Source organism: Plutella xylostella, chromosome 22 (assembly GCF_932276165.1).
Source record: "Plutella xylostella chromosome 22, ilPluXylo3.1, whole genome shotgun sequence".
In the NCBI taxonomy this organism is placed as follows: Eukaryota; Metazoa; Arthropoda; class Insecta; order Lepidoptera; family Plutellidae; genus Plutella; species Plutella xylostella.
In genome coordinates this window covers 5,199,087-5,224,581 of record NC_064002.1, presented here as the reverse complement: position 1 = coordinate 5,224,581, position 25,495 = coordinate 5,199,087, and the positions used below count along the sequence as shown (strand labels likewise).

Genomic DNA, 25,495 nt, shown 5'->3' with positions numbered 1-25,495 from the left:
TTTATCTAAAAATAAATATTATAGAAAATAAAACAGTAGGAGCTGTTTATCTGCCAAGAAAATTGGAACTTAAAATGCCGTCAGGTAATAATAAGACACAAAACAATACTATAATTTTTTTGTGTAGGCAAAAAAATATTTTTTGTAATGGTATCTTTTGCCAATAATAGCATACTGCTGGACATAGGCCTCTCCAAGGAGCGCTAGACTAGCATATCTTGTCTCTCACACATGTATTGGCAAAATAGGATGACAAGGAACAAAAGTTATCTTAAAAAACTTACGTATTTCAGGAAAATCCAAGGGACAACTTTTAAAAGCGAGCTCGTGAGCTAGTAACTAATAAAAGTTTGTCTTTGCATGTAATTTCGATCTAAACGATATATTATTGGACACAAATTATAATTATATGGGTATAATCGATCGCATTGTACTAGAAAAGCCGCTATTTTGGGAACGAAATTTAATCGACACTCTGACATTCATGTGCGTTGTACCAAATACTAACACAACAACACTACGTTAGTAATTTAGTTAAAATAGCACGTAATGACGTACACATCGTAAATGTACAGAGTTACTTTTACTATACCGGCGCCCTCATATTATTGCCTTTAAAAAGTTATCCCGTAAAGAAAACCTTTCATAATGGCTACCTGCAGAGGTGGAGTGCAAATTTCAGCTCGATCCGCCGAATACTTTTAGAAGTGCGTTTATAGATCAGTCAGCCAGTCGATCTCACTGAGACGAATTTAGCACGAAAACTCATACAATATAACCAGTAGAGCAAATTTGTGAATGATACCTATATGTAACCACGGACATATTATAGTTTTGATGACTTTCAGTAAAGAGTTTTTTATTGAATCTACAACTCGCGCGTGGGTGTTGAAAGCCGTCCTACGTAGTTTTAAAATTAATAATGAAAATGTTGCGCGGGTCAGGGCGCATGGCAAACAAATTAATTGATTGATTGATGAGACGTAATGCAGGGTATTAATTAATTATATTTATCAATTTAGAAGGGAAATACAGCGGTTTAAATATGCAATGTACTCACGTACTTTCCGAGCAATATTCTGAAAGTAAAATTATCAGGATGCCTGTGAAGTTTGAAATATTTGGTGGAATGCCGATGCCGTGAAGGTACGACCCTCCGCTAGCATCTCAAAAAGCAAATTTTGTAGTTTAAGCATTATTTTAGAAAATATGAACGTGAAACAAAATCACGAATTCAACCAGTGAACCGTATCGTGTAAAGAATAAACATACAAGAAGACAAATAAACAGAACATTCCTTGATATAAAAATGTACTCGTAGCGTAAGTACTTCCGAGCATCATAGGGTTGTGGTTACGACCGTTATCAATATGTTATGAGGATAGATATGAAATTGGAAACGATTGTTGTAAATCTTTTCCAACGTTTGTAACACCTGTTCATAAAGTAGAACAATGTATAAGAAGTCGTAATTTCTAAGCTCCTTTCGGTAAAACATAGAAAGTCCATTAGATGGAAGGTCCCCTGGTTGTCAATTTAATGCTATCTGTCCTTGACTATGACCCTTGTGGTCGAGGCAGGTGACTTAGCTATACAGAGCAGGTGACATTTCACAGTATACTTTAGGTTCATATGTAGTATTATCTAAACACTTTATGGTATAGTACCTATGACATGAACTACTTGCCCATATGTTATTATCCTGTCTTATAGGTATTATGAAAATCCCGCCATAAGTATAGCTAAGCTGTAACTCCCAGTATGCTAAATTCCCCAAAACTTTGGACGTTAAAGGTAGTGCCTAACTAATTACAGGTCTTGTCTAAGTAAACACATTAGCAGGCTCTGCAGTCTGTAATCAAGTTGCGATACAATTTACTCAATGAAAGTTGCCCAAACTATGTCGAAGTTACGTTTCTACTTCGCCTTCCCATCAGTGGCTCATTTCTACACATGTCATGTGTGTAGGTACGTACGGCTACGTATACCTATAGCAGGAGAAGGTATTGATGGTGCAAAAGGGCTATTTGACGTAGAATCTTTTGATGCGTGCCTTTAGCGTGTGTATTAGCAATCCCTACAGAGCGGCAGGAAGCAGTCCCGTGTAACACTGTTCCGGACCTTAGGCTTCTTGCAATAAGCACTATAAGCGCTTACACATGTTCCCAGGCTCAACTACTAAGGATACTTACTGCTATGGGCTGTCAAGTAGCCTTTAGGGATTCTATGTAAGGCGAGGGTAAAGGTCAATCTACCCGTACACATGAACTTTTATGTTCTACACATAAAAGCCTTGTTTTATCGCGACACTTTGTAAGAGGATAAAAGTTGGACATATCCACCGATATTGAAAGATCGTTCCGCAGTGCTCGTCTTCGCGGCTTAACAACACGGCACATCCTTGCAGTGTTGCACACTCCTTTGTTGTCGCGTCGAAGTATTAAAACTTATTGAACAACATCAATCAACTTTGCTAAAGTTCGTGAACGTCGTTAAACTCGGAGAGAACTCCATTAATCTCACTTGATTCACTTTAACGCGCGTATAAACTCATCCGCGGGACCGGACAAAAACTAACCCGTCGCAAAACATTCAAGGACGACATTATGCATATCGATTCGGCGAAGAAACGGACATCGAACCGCGAAACAAGTTAAAAATACCCGGCTGATACAAAAGTTGTCGGCCCCAGCCGGCGTACCGGTCTGACGGGCCGGCGTGCACATGCGTTTGTTTACTATCGGCCTCGATCGCACCACAACACTGGCCATCCTAACTGGAGCAGTTTCGGCGAGAGTGGGCAGCGCGTGGGGGAGAGTCGGTAATTGGATGTGGACTTACGGCGGATGCCCCAATCCATGTTTCGGTGGTGGGTTTGGTCGCGCGATCGAGGCGTGGAGGCGTCGCGCGGCGCGGCGGTTGCGAGGCGACTGAGCGCCGGCCGCTCCGCGCGCTCTGCTCTCGGCTCGCATCGTGGCTGCGGCTGGACGCACTCCCAGCCCGCTGTTGTTGTGTGCACGACCAGTCCGCCACGATGCACCACCGCACTACATCCCGCACGAGTCGCGCGACACACACACTCACGCTTCTACGCTTGAAGGGCTCATTAAAAATATTCACAAACGCTTTTTCGCTGCACTCGGGGTCCGAATATAAACATAATAAAAACGGCACAATAAGTAGACAAGACATGTTACGAGACTGCTGCTTGACACAGTTTCTTCGTACCAAAGGTCAGGGGTCCGAAACTATAACAGTTAAGTCTCTACATTTGACATTTAGAAAGGAATGAAAGAAGGAATCGTCATCACGCTAAACGAGGGCCCGTTATCGCGCGCTCCCTTGCGGACATCTCATTTCCCACTTAGAATTAGATTCACATCGATGTTCCTTTTACGAGTATGATTTACCTCACATGCTTCGGTTTGGTGATTCTTATTGGTATCGGCGTAAAGTTGAAATTTGAATAATAATTGGAATAGGTCAATAGTCGATCTTTATGTATGTCGTCTTGTGAATTGTTGCGTTTACAAGTATAGTATTTATATACTGTTAAGATTTTATGCGGAATTTATTTTATAATTCCTAGAAAACCCTGCGATTAAGCTGCATCACAAAGAACTAAAGTTATTGTTAATTTTGAATAAGTTGACTGTTTCTTCAACTTCAACCTGCAGGTTGCCTGTAAGAGATCACTCTTAGCAATAATGAACCGCCTATTGTTCATTGTTCCTATTAGGTATAGTGTATATGTAGTCTGTTTTGTTATTATAATGATTAAATAAATACATATTATTATACTCTAAATTATGTAAATACATTTAGTTACTGTATACACTGCCCGTTTTAAATTTTATGTCTTCCTGAAAATATTTTTCTTTATGAAATTTTAGTTGAAGAACAACACATTGGATGGATGCATACGTTACGTAAAGATATTTTAATTTCGATTCAGTGATTCCGATTCATTGATCCATTTCACCAGTCTTATTGTAGCTCGGTGGTGTTTATGAGAATGATTATCCTATTTTATTAAGTATTCTCAATTAAAATGAATATTAAGTTTATAAATTGCAAATAATAAGGGCGTAGATAAATTGATCATCCATCCATTTGCTAATTGGCGTATAACGTATAACAAATCTGAATTTTATTGTGTCCATAATTTTATTACCATTAATAGTCATTATGTTTTAGTTTAAATATTTTTTTTGTATAAGCTTACCCTAAGTCGTTATGTACCATTAAAACTAAACATTAGACGTTATTATAAAATGTTCATAACATAATGGGGCTATCATAGTACCGTACAATTATATTAAGACCAAAAACAAACTTACTAAATAAAAATGTAAAACTATAGGTAGATCTGTGCTATCTAGAGTGGTGGTGATGATAATTTTTGTATGAGGTTCAGTTGAAAAGACATTAGAAACACTGATGAAATAAAGAGGCGAACCTAGCAATATTTGAGTTATCATTATGCAGAACAGTTACGGCCGGGAAGGATAAAGAGGGCTTAAAAGATTGTAAACAAATCATCACAAAAACGGCAGGAAAAACGATAATTGAATTTCCAAAAGAGTCTGTCTTTTACAAGAGCCACTTAGCTAAATAAATTTTCATTCGTCTGTCTGTCAATGAACAAAAAAGTTAAGGAACTTTTTTACTAATTTTGAGGCTATTGTAATTCGAATCCAAGTTTAAAAAGAAACAGTTGAAGAACTGATATTTTAAATTTTAAACACAAAGGATGTTTCGTAAATATTTGTGCTGCGTTATTATAACGGAATAAACGGATATATTGCCTTATTCAGTAAATATTTATTGAAATTCATATCGGCCGTAACTTATAATGCAGGATTAACTAGATCAATATGATAATTCATATTAAATAATGTTGTGTATAAACGACACGAATTTGTACTTAAAATAATACTCTTATAAATAAACAAGAATTTAAAGCCATCATACGTTACGCACGTTCAGAAAATAAATCAAATCCCGCAATTTATAACCAGCGGCGGCGTAAATTCACCATCACAATAAGATACGAATTACGATACCACCCGTTTTTCATAATCGTAAAAAATATTTGGTACCGAAAAGCGACAATGTTCATCCACTCACAGAGAATTAATGGGTGTTAAAATATCTAATCTGTGTTCAGTTAAATATACAAAATAAAATAAAAACCGTAGTCCAATAACTCAACTTAGGTATGACAAGTTATAGCAAAGTAAAGCAAGTATCCGCTGTCGAAATACCTAGCGTAATGTAAACTATCCCTCTAGCAGCACCTGATACAGGGCCTCTATAGCTTTAAACTATGGTAATCGAGCTACTACGAGCGGTGGTATTTGGGAACACTCTACTAAATCCAGTCTAAACTACACCCTGACTTGTTGTTATGGTAACACTAATTAGAATACCAAATTGAGCGCAACTTTGAATCAAAACGGTAGGTTTAAATCCACACACTAAGCTATTTATAAGTATCTTATAGCATGTACATAGTACATGTCTATGTAAATTCGTACCCACAGGAGCAATGCTAGTAGTAGTAAGCGCAAGTAATTTCGCTATTTAGGTAACTATACTCAGTGGGATATTATCAATATATTAGGTACATACAATTGCACCACACGCACTTTAGAAACAATAGACTATGGTAAAGCACAAATAAAGTCAACATTAATTAAACTGAAGAAAAACACCTCCCATGTTATCCAAAACAAATTATAAGAAAAACGGCACAAAACAGCGCTCCGGAAGTTCATAAATAAGTAAACGTACCGGACATTGTCCAGGCGACCGGAGAGCGGCATAATTGGATGTTTACTCAGCGGGCTATCAAATTAGGGGGTTTGTGAAATGTTATTGCTTTCGTGAGCCAGTGTGACGGTTCACGCCATCCCGCTATTTGCACTTTGAGAGACAGCGCAAATTGACCACGGCTTTCGAAGCTATTTGAATTGACTAAATCGCTTCAGGTAAGTAAATTGAAGTAGTTTGATTGAACTCCTTTATGGTCAGTTTATATTAGTTGTTTATCTGTCTAGGTATTTGCTTACTAAGCGTTTTGGTTATGTCCGATGTCGATAAATACTTCGTACAATAACTGACATAATTGATTACTGTGCTGTATTCAATTCGTGGTAAAGTTATCCGAAATAATTTCCTATGAAAAGCTGAAACAAAAATATCATACACAAATACGTTTTCTTCTAACGAAACAATCGTCTTTAGTGGCCCGCAAGTCGGAAGTGTTACTCTAACTCTACAAAAACGGCCAAACGATAACTGTCTCGCAATCCATACGCTTAATACGTCGAGATAGGGTCGTAGTTCGAGCAGCAGCAGTCCAAAACTTAGTTTTTCAAAAGCTGAAGTGTCCCCCGGTTCTCATAATTACCTATGTTGTTTCGACTCACTCATACGACAATGAAGCGCTAGGTATCTATGTGGGCCATCAGACACAATTAGCTAAGCACCGTGTAAGGACAGTGTAGACGCGACGTAGTTTACGACTGAAAACTGAAACTATGTAGCCATATGGGAGAGTATAGGGTGGAAAATAAAAAGTCGTCGACGAAGATTTGTAATACACTGAAATAAAAATGCAAATTCGCCGAATGTTTCTTACTCTATGGTGTAAGTGTGAGTTTAAATTAATGTAAAGTAGGTAAGTATTATACTTTTGATAAGTCTCGAATCGTACATATATTTTTTCTTAATAATTTCTACATTATAGAATTTCCTGCTAAGGTCCGTTTGCTCCATTTTCTCATTTAGGTTACTTGCTAAATATCCCAAGACTACTCTTGTGCTGAGAGTAGGCGTAGACTAACATACCATTAGTCATAACTTGACACATATTGAATCACATAAAACAAATATGTGACCCGATTCACTATAAAAAAGCAGCAGATAATCGACTGTAGACACCTCCAGTAACATTTATCTTATTCTAGGGTTGAAAAGAAGAAGTAGTTAACAGTAACAAGGTACTCACTGCGGTGGTGGTGCGTCATCACGATGGCCAGCGGACACTCGTCGTCCTCCAGAATGTACTCGGAGTTGTCTGTGCCGTCCACCTGAAATATAACACACTTTAGTATGTGGACTAATGTTTTCTACTTACTTACAAAATATGGAGGGGTGGTAAAAGAGTAGTAGAGCTGTGCACGGTATTTAGTACGTGCAGGATATTATTCTGTTACTATTATGAACTACGGTTAGTAATGAATTAAGCGCGTATACATAAAACTGTAACATGGCATAGTTTAATGGCTCAAAAGTTTCATGCAAAACTTTTTTGTACAAGTAAATGAACACTTAGGGCGTCTTGCACAACAAAGTTAAATAAAATTAAATAGTTTGTCTCTTGCTCTGACAGTATAATGTCAGAGCAAGAGATCATACATTTAATTTTGTTTAACTTTGTTGTGCAAGACACCCTAAAGTGACTAAAGTTATCAGTGGCGCCATCTGTTGCATTTACCTTGAAATACTGTGTACGTTGGGCGTTACAATAACGGTAGTATTTGTGCTGGGCTACACCGGGGAACAATATCATGTATCAAATATTACGTACCAATATTTTCTTCAGCATTATTCAAAACACGTGTATAAAACTACGTGATATATGCAAAAATAAATACATATACTGCGCAAGTAAAATTAGCAGTGATATAAAATCCTTACGGCACAATATAAAGCTCGCGATTTCATTTTATTAGATCGTAAGCTGACGGCACTATTACTAATCTTTATTATCAGCCTGCAGTAAAGTTAAAATAAAACTCGTTAACTACATTTAATAACTGCACCGGGAAATTGGCGTTCCTGATCAATGCCGACATATTAAAATCAGTATAAGGGGTTCTCGTTAGATAAGTACTATGTTCCGTAAAGCTTTCTTTCCAACAAAGTTTAGCTATGAAGCTGCGACCATGTGAAAATTCGTTTCAAATAGTGCTTTGCTATGTGGCCCAATGAATATGATGGGTGGATATCAAACGCATCCATAGAAACATAGCCTACCCAACTAGCTAGCTAGCTAATCTCTAAAAAGCTATCGTCAACAAATATATTGCAAAATTGCGACACATTTTTATACAAAAACCAAAATTAAAGGTGGAAATGTGACTATGTAAAAAACTGCTTCGTTAAATTACATCCATTATTTTAATCTCCCTTCCCAGCGTCATAATAGTGCGCAGGGTCCTGCCTCGATTATCCATACTTGTCGAGCATCTCCCATACTATGGCCGCCGCAGTGTCGCCAATAGACAGCAGCAACGTTTCGTCTTGTAAGGCACAATCAAGCTATTGCGTCCAACTCATACCTCGTACCTACCATATTTTCGAAAAATCACAACGCTTATTTTAATCTTCGTTTCCACCATCCTTATAATCTATCACCATAACAACTCACTGCACAATACAATAATGCGCGGGGTCCTGCCTCGACAGTCCGTACTTGTCGAGCATCTCCCGCACTATGGCGGCCGCAGTGTCGCCGATAGACAGCAGCAACGACTTGTAGGGTACGTGTATAAGCAAGCTATTGCGTCCAAGACATCCAAGCATCTGCCAATGGTAGGTAGGTATACAATATTATCAAAAATCACATCGCTTATTTTAGTCTTCCTTTGCACCATTCTTATAATCTATCACCATAACAACTCACTCACCTGCACAATACAGTAGTGCGCGGGGTCCTGCCTCGACAGTCCGTACTTGTCGAGCATTTCTCGCACTATGGCCGCCGCAGTGTCGCCGATAGACAGCAGCAGCGTCTTGTAAGGCACGTCTGGGCAGAGCGATGAGCCGTAGATTTTGAGCGTGCCGCCTGTTGAGAGGAATTGTTTGTTAAGTTTATGGTGAAGGGTGAAAAATCCCTTAGAAATAATGGGTGTATGACGTACAGGGTACTTTTTATTAACTTGTGGCGACATCTACGTGTAGAAGAACTTAACCTACTTCATCGTAAAAGGAATATTATATTGACTTTACTATAGCTAGAGCTATTGCTCCGGCCAAGGCAAATCAAAGCTAACGGTAAAGGTTTCCCTCCCACTCGCAGATGCTAAATTATTACGAATTTCTAAACGCCGTAGAATAAAAGTTTTTCAGTATGAGCCTCTCGCTCCGTAAGGCACGGAATCGTAGCATACAACGCAGCGGTTGGTAACGGAACAGAGGTATTTAAGAAATTCTAGTTAGTGCAGTAATCGGTGATATTGACACCTGTGTCTGGACCGCCGTCCTTGGAGGGAACTTACATCCCTCCCAAGAACCCCATAAGCGCTTAGATACGCGCCTTTGTCTTTTTCCAAAATACGCTGTAAGAGCGACTTTATTACTATACAGCTATACAGCATATTAACGAATTCTGCACATATAGGGTTCGGCTTAGTATAGCCTTTTTGCAACACCCTGTATACATAGAAGCACATACCTGTGTCGGGCCCACCGTCCTTGGAGCGGAACTGCTGCAGTTTCCGCTCCAGCTTGAGCTGCCGGCGCCGCCGCATGACGGCCTCGGGGTTGCTGATGCTGCGCGTGAACGACGTCTCGGGAAGCTCTGCGGGAAAGGAAATAACGTGTGAGAAACGGGCTGGTGATAGTGATATAATAAACACACAGCTTGACTGGTACAGTAAAGGGCAGATAAACCTGACCCCACTCAGAAGCATTGTTACTATGAGATGGGGGTCAGGTTTCTCTGAACCTGACCGTACTATGCTAACTAGTGCCACCAATTGAAAGAAATATAACTTCTTTTCAAGATCGCTTTTCCAAATAGTGACAGGTGATGATGATGATGATTAACAAACAGGTACAGCCGAATCAGCCTATTAAATTTGGAGATTTAAATCAAAATTTTCACAAGACGAAAATAAATTTACCTAAAACAACTTTTCTACTATTAACGCCATCTAACAAATAAGCCGGCAAACTCAACGTCGCCTTGGTAACAGTGTTTTTGTTTGTGTTTCATTCGTTTTTGTTCTACAAACAATGCAACGGGTAGATCAATATTCCATAAAACACATTCGTTCCGTAGGCTTCCCTAATACAGTACTTACTGCTTTGTTTCAGACAAAATCATCATCTATTTATGAACATTAAATTGAATGATTAGATTCTACTGAAGTCTCGGTTTTTCTGATTCTGATCTAGGTTTCATTACTGACCGATTACCGATTAATCTAGTTGCAGTCCGTCGGGATTCGATTCACGATAATATGTTTATAGGTACATAGCATAGCCGAGAATCCTTACCTTTCATTTAAATTCAGCAGAACAGTCATCGTTCCAATTTAGATAACCAACGTAACCAAATAAGTTTTCTCACTGCATCTTACACCGTATTCGCTCAACAATAAAGCCTCACCTTTGTATAGTTTCTCGGCGACGGGTCGGTTTTCGTTGTTGGTGTCGGACTTGAGCCGCGACAGTTTCTCCTTCTTCTTCAAGTCTTTCTTCTCTCTCTTGGACAGTTTCCTCTTGAAGTTCTGGTCGCTTTTCTCGCTCAGAGGAGGCAGAGTTGTCGTCTGCTGAAAAAATAAATGACATGTTTAATTATTATTTGTATAATTTTAAACTAAGCTAACCTTTGTGAGCTGGATACGAATGAACTCAGGTGACGCATTCGAGATTTCGAGGATAGCATGGAGTATACGATTTTATACTATTTACAAGATTTCACATTCATAGTTCCTAACTCTAAGAAGCCCTATGGAAGTTAACATAATATAATGTAGTACGGCGGAAATGGTAGCACGTGAGTTATTCCAGTCTATAATTGACTTACAAGCAACTAGCATTTAGTTGTGCTTTTATAATGTTTCAAGTGTAGGGTTCAACTTCAGTTGTTATTGCTCCACTTGAGCTCCCATTTCCTACCTTATTCTATTCTAACTACACCACAATCAAATTTATTTATTTTTTTAATCCTTTATTGCACAAATATAAAAATAAGTGTAAAAAGGGTGGACTTAATGCTATAAGCATTTTCTACCGTCAATCCACAATCAAATTTACCTCATTGCCGGTGGTACACTTGAGCAGGAACCGCCCCTCTCGGTCGTCGGCGTGCCAGTTGAGCTGCACCAGCAGCGGCTTCTCGTGGGGCTCCAGTTTCCTCTCGTCATCAGGCCCGTGCGTCTCCCACAGCGAGTACGAGCCGAGCGACAGCATGCGCATGTCGGGGCGAAACTTCTCGATCAACGTTTCTGGAAACAAGGAATGGAAGGCTTGGTGTAGTGAAGAAATTGTATGATGGAGATGGAGAAGTTATCACTACAAAGGGTTGTATGAGGAAACGTTATACATGTATATTTTTTGTTTTAATGAATAATTTTTAAGGCTAATGTTTATTAAGTCAATAGTACCTGAGATACATCGTACTACTCAATCATACTTAACTTAATTATACATTAATTTAACTAACTAAATCCTGGAAGATAATGTTCCCGTTTGTTTCCAAATTGGCAAAACAGATGTCGTTTTAACTGGGCTTACAACTGTTGGCATTTGTAGATGTCTCATGTTACCAGCTAATCCGGTATCGACGTGAAACGCTGTCATTGAACATTGTTTCTATGAAACATCGATGACAGAATGGCCTATTTTAATCTATCTATATTTACTTTATCCTACCGCTTAGTTTATGACCAAAGAACTTGAAGAAAACGGTATAGGGCAGCGGAAATTCAAAAGCAATTCGAGTGATTTTAAACTAATTTATTCCTTCAGACATGACTAACATGACGTATTGAAAACAATGAGCGTTTTGCTTAGAAATAAGTCATCGAGTACTTTGGTATGGATACCGTAACCTACGTTCAACCTTAAACCAATGTTTACGGCTTCGTGACTGGAAACAGCACTAATAATCTAATAATAGTTATTCAAGGCGAAGAGTGTTCGTATTGGTATACGTTCACACCTAAATATACTTAAATAGACTCATTTGAAATTTATGGTTCTTTTGGACTTTAGGTCACTTTTAATCTTCCGTCTTATGCAATTCATCATATGGTTTGAGTAAGTTATATATAGACTTGGGATTGGAGACTGATGTTCGCCCACTGCTAGTTTCAGTGCTCATTATTATCAGCCCTTCTTCGCCACTGTTGGGTCCAGGCTTAATTAATAACCTTTTCATCTCTGCGTGAGTCTAGTATTAATATAGTTAAATATTATTTAGTATTATTAAGGTATTATTACATTAGCCATCAGCAGGTTGATTAACGTGTAACGTCTACCTAACGTTGACCATCTCTTGCGCAGTACCAAGGATTCACGTCAATTCCAAGGTGCCGAAACGATGGTATTCATTATTAATGGTAAGCCGAATTTGGGTCATATATTATTTATTGAGGTTAACTCACCTATGACATCGCTGACGGTGGCGTCGGAGGCCACTCTGATGCATTTCGTTGCAATCTTCTGCCCGGAGTCTTGGAAGTAGAAGCGCATAACCCCATGGAACTCCAAGTTCTGTAAGTGAGATTTTTTACATTGTTATAATAAGATTGTGGGTACATGGATTATACTTCTAATAATACTATCAGCCTGAAAAATGATAATATTCCTTGACTTTTAGTACTGCATCAGATATTCAACCCTAAAGGTATCATTTTTTTATCATTCTCGTCATACCAACGAACAATAGCAGTAAAAGTGATGACACACACAAGATAACGATGTACTGTAAAAGATAACGAAGGGTAATATTGACAAAATAGTTTTATCATTGCTAATATTGGCTGTGAACGGAACTGTGACTCACGATTCAGTTAACGCAATATTGATGAACAAATATTGTGCCCCATTAGATACGCCGACATTATTTTTGTTGTACACGCCATATCAATTTATAAATCTATATTCAGTTTATAATATATGCTGGCCTGAACTGTGTCTGAATGAAAACGCTATGTTTTTATCGCCTCGGAATAAATGACACGATTTAAGTGAAATTCCACATTAGCGCTTGGCCCTTGGCTTTCTCTTAGAACAACTTCAATTACCGAGAAACGGTGTCTTATACAACGCATGACAAATTTATAAAACGTTAGAAATTATTGTTTCTTTGATTACCTAGCTCTGTCTGACATGTACTATATGGAGCAGTTTTCCAGACCTGACAAGACCTTTGTCATCCCCATCATCTCATTCGGATATAGGCCACGACAGGGAAGGCTATTTTAGCCTTTCCTGGTTATTTTATCCCAAAATTACAGATAGTCCAGTCAATAAATGACCCAATATAAGGTGTAAAGTGCGTAGAGACAGAGAGACATACTGAGCCTACACGGCAGGGCATAAGCTAGCTCTTTTACAGAAAAAAAAGTCAATAGGTCCCGAAGACAACACATCGCATCGTAAAAATATTAGACGGTTTTGACAGTTTTTCAAGGCAAATGCTTGATTATTGACGCAGTTTTTTGCGATACGACGTCGCAACGTATAGCCAGTACAGTACATACCTCATTGGGTTCGCTGAGCTCGAACAGGTCGAGTCGGTTGGCGTTCCACTGCTGGATCATGTTGCGGAGCGCCTCCCGCTCCAGCATGCGCTTGTCCGCCGCGTCCATGGCCCCGCGTCACCGCATCCAGCTCATCTGCAATGTGGACAGGTTATAGTGAGTGGTGGTGAAATATAATGCCGGGAGTATTAGTAGTATGGTCTAGTACAGAATGTCCAGAGTAGTGAAAAAATTGGCATGACTTGCCGCTTGGACAAATCTGCGTTGTGAAATTAAGGGCCTAGGTGTTATAATTATTAAAACACTATGTAATTTCTTTGTAACCAAATGCTAGCGTTATAATCATGGCAAGTACCTGTATCTCTAACGGGAAGACTTTGGTTCGTAAATATCGCGTGCTATACTAGAAAATATTATATTAAGACACATTAAGATAGAAGAGAGTATATTAGGACTAACAAAAACATCGATGGATACAGGCATGTGATGTGTGCGATCGGAACATATAAATCGTGTCACCGTATTCAGTCTGTCTGGTCTGGAGCCACGCGGGATCTACGGCGGAGATAGGCAATTGAGGTTTATGACAAAATGATAGCCCGATGGCCTGTTACCTACATACATTCCAACTAAGACTAACACAATATACCTAATGAAGGAGTGATAAAGGTAACATACGTATATAATATATGTGGAATTGGCAGAATATAAGGTTTACAATGAGTAACATAGTTATGTCGTACTCGTAGTCTTCATTGAAAAAATATAGTATATACTATAGGATAGGATAATAATAAGATAAGATACGTAAGCCTTGAATCCGTATATTTGAAGTACTCGTGCAAACAAAGACTAAGCCACACCTAATACATAAGAACATTACTGATATTTATAGCTCATTTATCAAGAGGTAACTATGATAAAGAGTTCTAAATAGCAATAGGATAACAGTTATTTTATAATAATAAACATAATTAAATGAAAATCAAGTATCAATCTTACGTACTTCTATCGATGTCCTCGCTAATTAAACTTTTATTTAAAATTATCTTAATAATTCTACAAACATTCTACAGGGTGTTGCAAAAAGGGTATACTAAGCCGAAACCTACATGTGCAGCATGTATATCTAAGCCCGAAACTGAAATCAGAATTTCAAAATTCGCGAAAAAAAATGACATTCTCCATAGTAAAATGTCACGTGACCAACATAGTTTCTATGGAAAATGAATAATTTTTTTCGCGAATTTTGAAATTCTGATTTCAGTTTCGGGCTTAGATATACCATGCTGCACATGTAGGTTTCGGCTTAGTATACCCTTTTTGCAACACCCTGTAGAGGTAACATCCTAACAAGTAGTAAAGCTACCAAACTGGTCTAAGGTCAAGACTTAAAGAAATTGCAATTACATAACTCAGTCCCTATGTTATCTGTACAGGTTTGGCTTTTTATCGCCGGCTGCTTTCCGCCTGACCTTTACATGTACAACTGGGGTTAAGGTAAGGGTCGAAAGTAGATAATTTATTACAAAAACCGACCTTGACTTTGTACAGCGTTTCAAGACCTTTTCAAGACTTCCCATTTAACTTATGCTGTACATTTAGCTCGACTCACTGAATTCAGTGTTGTTGAAAAATATCTAGAGCAGTAAAATTGGCCGCTAACGACTTTAATGATACCGAATAGCAGCATGTGACTTGATATGGCACGGTATAGTTAAGTACAACATCGTTATAGCGATGGTTTCGTAAAGCCTCCTTCCGATCGCCTGTCATTTTCTTTCCGCTGCTCTGATTGATGTAACAATCGTTTAGATCGTGGCGCGGCCGACGGCCGACCTACCTTTGCGAAATCCAACAATTGATGCGATGAAAGGAATCCTATTTTTTGTAACCTCTTGGTTCGACGCAACTAACCATTGACAAGTAGCATTGGCGACCGCTCCATTCCGTCACATATCGAGGTCACTCGGACAGTCTTTTAGGGCACTTTCTAGTTATGGGCATGCCCTAACTCCTAATGCCTTCAACTCTGCGAGCGGACGCTCATTCAAGTAACAAGTCACAAACCAGTTCGCGTAACTTAATAGTAAATACACGTAAAACTGGTACGACTATTCTAATAATCACACATAACGGTACAAATCTTAACTGCAAAGAAGCAGAGACACGCTCAAAGGATTTTTTTCGATATAATATTTCAGTATATCGGAGAATTGGCAATATTCCATTTAAAAAAACAGCTGGAATTAGCTCATAAAGTGGGCGTTTATAAGTGGTCTGGTATAGATCATACACGGCATGCCTACACAAACTGCAGCGGTTACGTACATATTTTTATAACGTACAGCAAACATGAAACGATCCGAGGAAGTGTAAAGTAGAGATGCCACGAATATTCGGCAACTATTCGGTATTCGGCCTATTCGGCCAGTTTTTTCAGTATTCGGTATTCGGCCGAATAGTGCGTACTATTCGGGCCGAATACCGAATAGTAAATCATGTAAAAAATGACTTGTTATTTTAATCAAAATAGTGTATTTATTTCCAAATCACAACATTTTAGTACTTAAAATTAATCAGTAGTAATTTGTGCTGGATAAAAACGAGCATTTCAGCATTTTTGGTAGCCCACGATTGCGCTTTTCATTGTAACCATCCTCAGAAAATAACCTCTCACTATAACGCTACTTCCAGGTGAAGAAAGATAAGTTTTTGCAAATTTCAAAAGGTTCGGGTATTGTTTTTTGTTTGCTGACCACCACTTGTAAGGCACGGCTATCCGATCTAGGCGAACTATTATCAAATAAAAATTCAACTCGTTTGCCACAGCATTCCGCCTCCTAATAATTAGTATTTCTCATATAATCTGTAGCGACTTCTTCAAAGCAGTTCCAGGAACAAAAAAACAGGTTGTAGCGCCGAATATTCGGCGCTTCGGCCGGCAGCGTCGCCGAATATTCGGTATTCGGTATTCGGCCAATTCACTATTCGTGGCAACACTAGTGTAAAGGTATTGAGTGGTGAAGAAAGGCTAAACATCGGTAATTTTATAGCTCTAACGCAGATGCCTATATTGCCTATACATAAAAAAAACACGCACTCACGCCTTGTACTAATGTACTCCCTTGCGGGGTAGGCAGAGGTGCATTGCTGCACCCACTTTTCGCCAGAGTGTTATGTTAGTCCCAATGTAATAGGGGGCGGGCCTATTGCCATTTTACGGGCACATCCAAGACCCGAGAACAAATATCTGTGTTTAAACAAATATCTGCCCCAGCCGGGAATCGAACCCGGGACCGTCGGCTCAGTAGTCAGGGTCACTAAACACTACGCCATTCGGTCGTCATTCGGTTGCCTATACATATTACTATATTTACCTCAGGTTTACCGTAACGTGTTTTCGTAAACCAACAATGCGGCAGTAATATTGTAATCCCATTACTTGTGAGCATACAAGGAGTTTCTTAAACGACCGTGTGGAGACTACAACACACGCGTACGCAAACGACATGTGCACGCTGCATTCCAGTTAAATGTTACCGTAACGTTTGCATTGCAGTTACTTAGAAGCGTGTTTCCTTTCCTATTTCGAATTTCCAACCAAATCAGTTTATTAGTTTAGCCGTCAGAAACAGAAACAGCCTGCCGTCAGATTTGTTATGGTTGCATCGCTTCCGCTATTTCCATACTAGTAGCTAGCGATGAGTATAACTAGCCAAACTGACTAGTAAGGTTCGAGAACACGGTGTATACCGCGGTATAGCATGGCACGGCTCGTTGACTTGTACAAACAAACAGACATTACATACGAATTACGAATATACGCTGCTCAGGTATTTAGGCCGGTGCATTTTTAGGCGCTCTAGCCGCGTTAGTTTATCTTTCAAATCATGAATAGCGGAGATTGTGAGATCAAAATGTCAGACGGTTAATTAACATTCTGCGACCGGTTGATCGAGTAACACATTCTGTTACAAGTCGATGACTGCAGAGGTTCAACCGACCCGCCAAAAAAACTGATGAAAAAAATTATGGTGTTTACTAGTTAACGACAATAGTACAAGTCAAATAAGGGCGACTCCATTCCTAATTAAGAAACAACCGGCTTTTTTACATGAGTGCGTAACAAACGCAGCGGGGACGCGCGTGGAGTCATGCTGGAGTTGTCAATAGGCCCGGAACTTTACGGTTGGACGCCGACCTTGCCCCTTCCTGTGCTACCGACGTATCTCATACCATGCACGTTATGCAATTTGTACAACACAAATACTGTCATTTTAGTAGTCGGATCGCCGCGAGCTTCTCCCAGCCGCAGTGGCGTGATAGATTTCGACATGAATCGATACGCTCTATTATATATAATAGTATAGGCACTATTGATGCAATCGATCTGTTGATAGATGACATAGTAACAAAGCTCAACCAAAAACTGAGAGTAGCCGGTATATTTCTTGATCTGAGTGCTGCATTTGACATGGTCGATCACTCAATCTTACTAAAAAAACTCGATCATTACGGAGTTAGAGGAGATTTTTTAGAAATACTCACCTCTTATCTAGCAAATAGGAAACAATTCGTTGAAATAGTGTGCGTAAATAACAACAGTGAACTAACACAAACATCTAGTTTACAGAAAATAGAAAGAGGTGTACCCCAAGGTTCTATTTTGGGGCCAGTTCTGTTTATCATCTTCACAAATGACCTGATCACTTATACCGAAAAGCATCTGCCCAATGTACATTTAGTGGTATTTGCGGATGACACAAATGCCGTTGTTAATTCTGATGATATAGCTTTACTAAGTGAAAGAGCTCAACAAGCTTTAATACTATTTAATCACTGGTTTAAGTGCAACAATTTAAAATTAAATACAACAAAAACGAATGTTATGCTATTTAAATCCACTTCTAGAAATAATGAAATAATAGACATAAACATTGACGGTGATCAAATTGCGCCAGTAAAATCTGTAAAGTTTCTAGGAATACACATAGATGACAAATTAAACTGGAAAGATGAATTGCAGTCTGTAGAAAATACGGTGAGCTCAGCATGTTTTGCCTTACGCACTCTTCGTTATGAAATTGACATGACTAACCTTAAACAAGTATACTACGCACTTGTGGAGTCCAAATTACGCTATAGTATTAGATTTTGGGGAAATGGTTTTGAAGGCAACATAAATAAAGCGTTCGTCGTGCAGAAAAGGGCAATAAGAACGATGGTTAGGATATCCCAACAACATTCATGTCGAGACTACTTCCAAAAACTCGAACTTCTTACAGTACCATGTCTTTTCATACTAGTCATAACCACCGACCTAGTAAAAACACTGCATGGCCTGGAAACAGAAACAGAGAGAAAGGAAAGGTTAATGACCCGAAGGAAATACCTCAAAATTGACATATGTCCAAGACTCAATGTTGTAAAATACTCACCTCGGTATCAGGCGCCTCACATCTACAATCACCTGCCAATTGCATTCAGAGAGATAACCTCCTACAGAATATTCAAGAGTAAATTGAAATCATTTTTGATAAAGAAGTGTTATTATTCGATAGATGAGTTTATAAATGACAAGTACCTAAATGAACTGTGATAATTTTATATACATTTATTTTTAATTTTTTTTTTCTCTAATTTAATATTTCCATTTCATAATTTTTAATTCAATTTTAATGTGATGTAAGTAATAGTTAATTATGTTTTTATTTGATATGTGAATATGTAATTGATTTGTAATAGAATGTTTAATTTTAAGATTTAGATTTAATATTAAATTTCAAATACAATGTAAATTGTTACTGAATAAATACAATACAATACAATGCTCAACAAGAGACAAATAATCTAAATATCTCAAGAATGCAACAGCAGTGTAACAATGTTTACCAGTAAACAGTTTTGCAACATGATTTCTTAGAAGACTCAACAATGCGCTTCATTCATCCCTTTCCCTAATATGTATTGAAGTTTAACAATAAACACTTCTCCAATGAACCTGTTGGTTTATAACTGCATCGTGGGAACGTAACGCTTACCGCTTTTCGACAAATTAACTATTGGCTATTAGCGCAATCCAAAACAGGCTTTAAGCGTTTTAGCTAGGGTGCATTTCGTATGCGATTAGGTGTACGCGTTAGCTGGGCCGTGGTGTAATGAATTCGGTGCAAAAACTGTATGTGAGCAGCGACCCCGGCAAGTGTATAGGGGCGGAACAAGTGGACCTATCCTATGGAACGGTATCACGTGACAAGTCAACTCCACTACATTCTCTCAGCGAAACACTCAAGAGCTTCGCTCAAGAGGCATGAAAAGGCTGAGCACTTGAGAATAGCAAGTGTATAATTTTAATAAGAGGTTTCTACAAGTCCTCGTCTAAAACGGGTATAATAACTTCGACCCATGCAGGTTGACCGAGAAAGGGACACATACATTTCTGCTGATACGTATCTGAACTGTTCTGGGTCAAACCGCTAAATAAAAATTATGTTTGTGAGCTTTTCTACTTTTTACTTAACAGTTAGAGACAAATTACTTTCGCTTTTTTTTTCAGAGAGCTGTAACTGTGTCTGTAATAGTCTGTATATTTTAAAGTATGTAGTAAATTATGGTCTAAGACTTGATTCCGACTACTCCTAAACGACATCGTTAACAGAATAGAGTACCAGTTCCATTCATAAATTCGCGTGATAGAAATATTCAATATAACCGAGACGGCTGTAGACTGCGGGTAACGGGTAAAGTTACGCTTTTTCAAACCATTCTAAGTCCTAAGTCTAGCTCTTTAAGTCATACGGTCGATTTAATGCGAATAGCAGAGTCTGATATTACACAATGATTCAGACAAAAGACGCGTAACTTCGCATGGCACAAAGCTTGGGAACATCTCCCCTTGTGTGAAGTCTCCCATGGACGCTTGCATAAGAGCATTCAGTACTGTTATCGAGTGTCACGCAACACTAATTGCCGGCAGTCTCGTCTTCGCTCGTAGTCATGGCTGCTCTTATCTGGACCAGCTAACATTCCGAAACCGGCTTCGTAGCGTTGCCCTCGTTACAGCTGCTAGCTTTTACAATGACCTTATTAATACTGAGTCGGTATAACCTTTCGCGGAGGAATTTATGGAAGATACTTTTTTTTGTCTGCGGAATCGTTGAACCTTCTTCAATATTTTATGTTAGACGCAAACTCGTTATTGCCTTAATTATATTCTGTAGGAAACAATGTGCAATGCTAGATTATATGAAGCATAGTTTGTTTGGGTTGAGTATAGGACGACGACGGTGATTCATGTCAAAGGCACGCGAGAACTCGCGCTCCGCTCGACCCTACCTTTTGCACTAAGGATCCTTTGACTTCAGATTGCATTGGAGAATAATAACCGTGAAGTTGTCCTCTAAAGCCACTTTGCAAGTTCGCAGACTAATCCACGATCTGCAGGGCCGGCGAGGTACACTTATTGTGAAAGTTATTTATTGTCTCGACTCGCAGACATCAAGGGTACGCGCACCTGCTTAGATGTGTGCATTCCGCATAATACGGCATGACTGCTTCTATAAAATATGCTCACTAAACTCCATAGATTCGCACGCTATCATAATTCTGGTACAATAAAACCTGTAGTCAATCTTAGATTTAGAGAGTAGCCAGTTGGCAAAGTGATAGTAGGGCAACGGTTAGCAGGCGGGTTTCGTTCCGGTGTGTCCGGAGAGAGCACGCCAAGGCGGCGGCGCAGTCGTCGCGCTGCCAAGTGTCTGTCTGCGGCCGCGCACGGGCGAGGCTCCGAGAGAAAAATGTGACGCCGCCGACGCCGGAGTGATTCGCGGGCGGAGTGACCGTGACCGCCCCGCGCTCACTCTCGACGACAACGGGACCGCGAAACACACCATTACACCTCAATGCCGATCGATGCTTTACGAAGAGGCCCGACGGGGAAGTCAAGCCATTGTTCATTAGTCCGGCGGGGCATATTGAGCCGGTACACTCGCACGCTGCCGTATCGACCACCTCAGTGTGGAATAATGAGGGAGCCCGGAGCCTGGCACGGAACGGGCCGCGGGTGTAAGCGGAGCCGCCGCTATCACTCTCCCTTCAATGGATCACGGAAAATGTCATATTGCCCTGAATTCCATCATGCTCTATGCGGTGCGATTACTCAGCGGCGGGAACCGCAATACCATCATTATTGACTCAAACAATTTAACGCTTTCGAAAACAGATTCCTCTTTTTAACACTGCACCTTGATTGAAAAGATAATCTTGAACAATGCCCGTCTTGCGCAGACAAAGCAAAATGCCATTACAAGCTATTGTTGGTCAGATGATGCAAGTCGTTAACTCCTCCTTAAATATTATCTAATCCACTAATTTCAATATAACGCTCTACTTACGACGCAAAGATAATATGTTTACAATCATTTACAACCTTGATAAAGATCTGAGATTGGATGAATATATTTTGGTAACCTTTCCCATTTCTAAATATGAGTCCAGGTAGGTATCAGTTGCTATCCGATTAGCGCGCTTAGAATTAGTCCGTTTGTGGGCGGAACATACAATATAATATAATTAATATCGCATAGCATCACTCGATGCTAATCACATTATTTGAACGTGATGCCACTTCATGCCACGTTACCGGTGCGCTGGGGAAAGATGAATGATAGACGTCGAATCGTTTTTGCTACCTTTAATATTATCTACCGTATGTTATTGTCTGGGGCTTACGATCTTTATGGGTAGGTACCTGCTACGCCATTAATCCCTTGTGGTTTGTTGGTAGGAAAATTCTTGTTTGTATAACACATGCCTTTTGTAAAACATATTCGCAATCTTTAATACAAAGGAAGTTATTCAATCATTTACCGATGCACGCTGGAATATAGCATCGAAACAAGCATACACGCACAGAAACTGAAATATGAGCATGAGAGCCTACAGTTGTGAATGTCTCTAGACTGAGAGGCGGCACGCAACTCGGATGCTAACCCAACGGACTAAGTAAAAGTTGGTTTTGAGAATTGTATTCGGGAAGTCACGCTACTCGAACCCAAACACGCAGATGCACACAATGACAAAAATTAATCATTTCAACTGTTATATTACGTATTATTAGATATGGATTCATCCAATATTTATTGTTATTGAACCCAGCATGACCTGTTTCAGAGGGTGGTATAGAATGACAAATCCGCGAAGTAATTGCGCAGTAATTTTGAAGCCCGTTGCAGACAAAAGGGAACCATAAAAAATAGTCATCTGCGAACAATAAGATAATCATAGAAGGGAGTGGAAGCGGTCAGTGTGTGTAGTTGTGTGCCCGATGCGTGTTCCACTTGCCACCTAATTGAATTAGAAGCAATCGGCTCTAGTGCCTCGACGATGCAATGCTTCAGCCCCCCTCATTCATACACCCAGCTAGGTCATTGTTCCCCCCACACACTTGCACATTCATCAAACACAATTAACAAACCTCGGAAAAGTTCCTATTGAGACATACCGATGAATGTGATGAACTCGCGAACTGCAAGAAACTTTTTCTTTTCACTTATTGGTTACTTACATCATAAGCTAGCTAATAGACAGTACAATACAACTGTTCGATTCTTCTAGCGCTCGTTTGCCTCATGCTGTTTTTGCTGTTTACCGACGAGAGGTGTGAGGTTCAACACTTTCTCGTGCACCGGACGTCTGTGGATTTACGCAGCGAGACTTTTCCCGCATGTTTATTGCATTCCACATTAAACTGGTTATGTTTTCCATTTATTTTCAAAAACCTATACCTGTGGCCCAAGCCCAAAAAAAAGCTAACACATTGTTTTTATATTTCAACAGTAGCTGTGGTGAGAAGTGTATTGTATTTCTGGCGTGTATAATGGCATCGCAGTATAAAAACATCCGAGGCGATTGGCCGGTTTTCCGGTGTACGTAGAGTTTGCGGTACCAGATGCAACCTGATCTCCACCATATCGAGTAGACGAAACAAGTGTGCTCCTTTATACAGAAGGCAGCTCTAGCTACTAAACGTGCTACTTTCACATGTTAGGTACTTTAGAAAAAGCTGCGTTCGTAACTCAATACGCAAGTAGGTAAGTACGTAGAGGTTCTATTTAAACGTTAAGCACGTCTTCTCTATTTCTGTAGAGCTTACAAGTGCCTATGTTTTAGTATAGTCGTTTGAAATCTCAAGGAGCTGGGTGATTCTCCAAAAACGGCTCCAAAAGCATAATTTCTTTGGCGCATTTTTTTTTTCATTTTGTTTGAATATTATACCCCACATATTGTAGAGGCTTTAGACCTCTTTAGTTATCTCTTATTGGCCCTGAAATCTATCGAGACGATTCAAAGTTACAGCGATTTTAAACAATTTTGGGCCAATGAAATTAGATTGGCACCAATGAAATTAGAAAACACACCAAAGAAATTATAAAAGGTCCCAAAGAAGTTAGTTTTAAGAACAAAGAAATTAGAAATTACTTTAAAGAAATTAGTTTTATACGTAGATTGCAAATAATACACAACAAAACTAAAAATCACGCATATCTTTATTTTTTTTTAACATAATTACCTGATCACGTAAGGGTGCAGGGGTTCTCAACATCCGAATGAACCAATTGCCAACCTCACCTGCCCGTGGTGCACTCTGCTAAATAACAGATGAGGCTCTGGCGACCGGATGATGGTGGTATAACCATCCAAAAACAGCTACACCAAATCCCATAGGCCGGCGACGGGCAGCAGCGTCACCGGTATGAAAAAGTGTAAAGAGGACGAGGACACGAAAACCCTGGAGTCCGGCCACATGTTCTACCATCAGGAGGGCGATCAACTGTCCCAAGGTGGCGTAGGATTCCTCGTCAACAAGACCCTTGTCAACAACGTAGTGGAGATCAGCAGTGTGTCAAATCGGGTAGCGTACCTAGTACTTAAACTAACCGAGAGATATATATTCATTGAAGGTCGTACAGGTATATGCACCAACCTCGGGACACTCTGACACAGAAGTCGAAGTAATATACGAGTATATCTCTAGGGCATCACGTGTACTGCTAGGAACCAATACACCGTTGTGATGGGGGACTTCAACGCCAAAGTGGGAGTACAAGAATGCGACGAATCGAGGGTAGGACATCATGGCTTTGGTATCAGAAACCAGAGAGGGCAAATGCTTGTAGACTTCGTGGAAAGGGAGGGGCTTTCTTTCTGATTAATTCTTTCTTTGAGAATCGGCCCCAGAGAAAGTGGACATGGGCAAGCCCTGATGGTAGGACGAAAAACGAAAAAGACTTCATTATGACTGACAAGCGGCACATATTCAGAGATGTCCCAGTGATCAATAGGTTTAAAACTGGGAGTGATCACCGACTTCTCCGAGGCACTTTGAATATCAACTTCAAGCTGGAGAGGAGATGTCTGGTGAAGTCGACCCTACGTCCTACACTGCACCAAATTGGAGCTGTCAACACCAGCTTCTAGAGAGAACTACAGTTCTTCAGAAGGGTGACCAAACCCTTCTGAAGAACTATAGACCGATCTCGCTTTTAAGCCATGTATACAAGCTGTTCTCAAGGGTTATCACGAATGGTCTTGCCCAAAAGTTAGACGAGTTTCAGCACCCGGAGCAGGCTGGGTTTCAAAAAGGCTTTAGTACAATAGACCACATCCACACAGTAAGGTAGATTATACAGAAGACCGAAGAGTATAATCAGCCTCTGTATCTAGCCTTTGTGGACTATGAAAAAGCCTTCGACTACATCGAGACCTAAGTAGTTTTGGATCAGTCCTGCAGACTAGTACGATGCCGTAACAAGACCATCGCACTATTGGAATGGGCCGATGACACCCCGTTTGTCCAGGCATGCTCATGGCTCACTATGCTTGGAGAGAGAGCACAAGATAGTAACGTCCCCAAGATAATAAGCGTAGACGCAATGGTGATCGAGCATAAGAAAGGTGAAATTGTTGACCAGCTGGGCTGCCTA

General features: G+C 39.7%; 1 protein-coding gene across 8 annotated transcripts in view; it reads right to left on the bottom strand.

Moving 5' to 3' along the window:
- The window catches only part of LOC105383043 (afadin), a 96,868-nt gene that overhangs the window by 63,997 nt on the left and 7,376 nt on the right, over positions 1-25,495 (bottom strand). For 4 of the 8 annotated variants that reach the window (XM_048629036.1, XM_048629039.1, XM_048629038.1 and 1 more), the window contains exons 2-8: positions 13,509-13,643; positions 12,408-12,516; positions 11,056-11,246; positions 10,406-10,568; positions 9,467-9,592; positions 8,700-8,857; positions 7,016-7,097 (exon numbers count right to left, since the gene is read on the bottom strand). In XM_048629036.1, the coding sequence (XP_048484993.1) occupies positions 7,016-7,097; positions 8,700-8,857; positions 9,467-9,592; positions 10,406-10,568; positions 11,056-11,246; positions 12,408-12,516; positions 13,509-13,616 (937 nt within the window). In that variant the 5' untranslated portion in view covers positions 13,617-13,643. Of the gene's footprint in view, positions 1-2,841; positions 2,978-7,015; positions 7,101-8,442; positions 8,553-8,699; positions 8,858-9,466; positions 9,593-10,405; positions 10,569-11,055; positions 11,247-12,407; positions 12,517-13,508; positions 13,644-25,495 lie in introns of those variants that run through there. The other 4 variants (XM_048629037.1, XM_048629043.1, XM_048629040.1 and 1 more) reach the window with 3 other exon arrangements.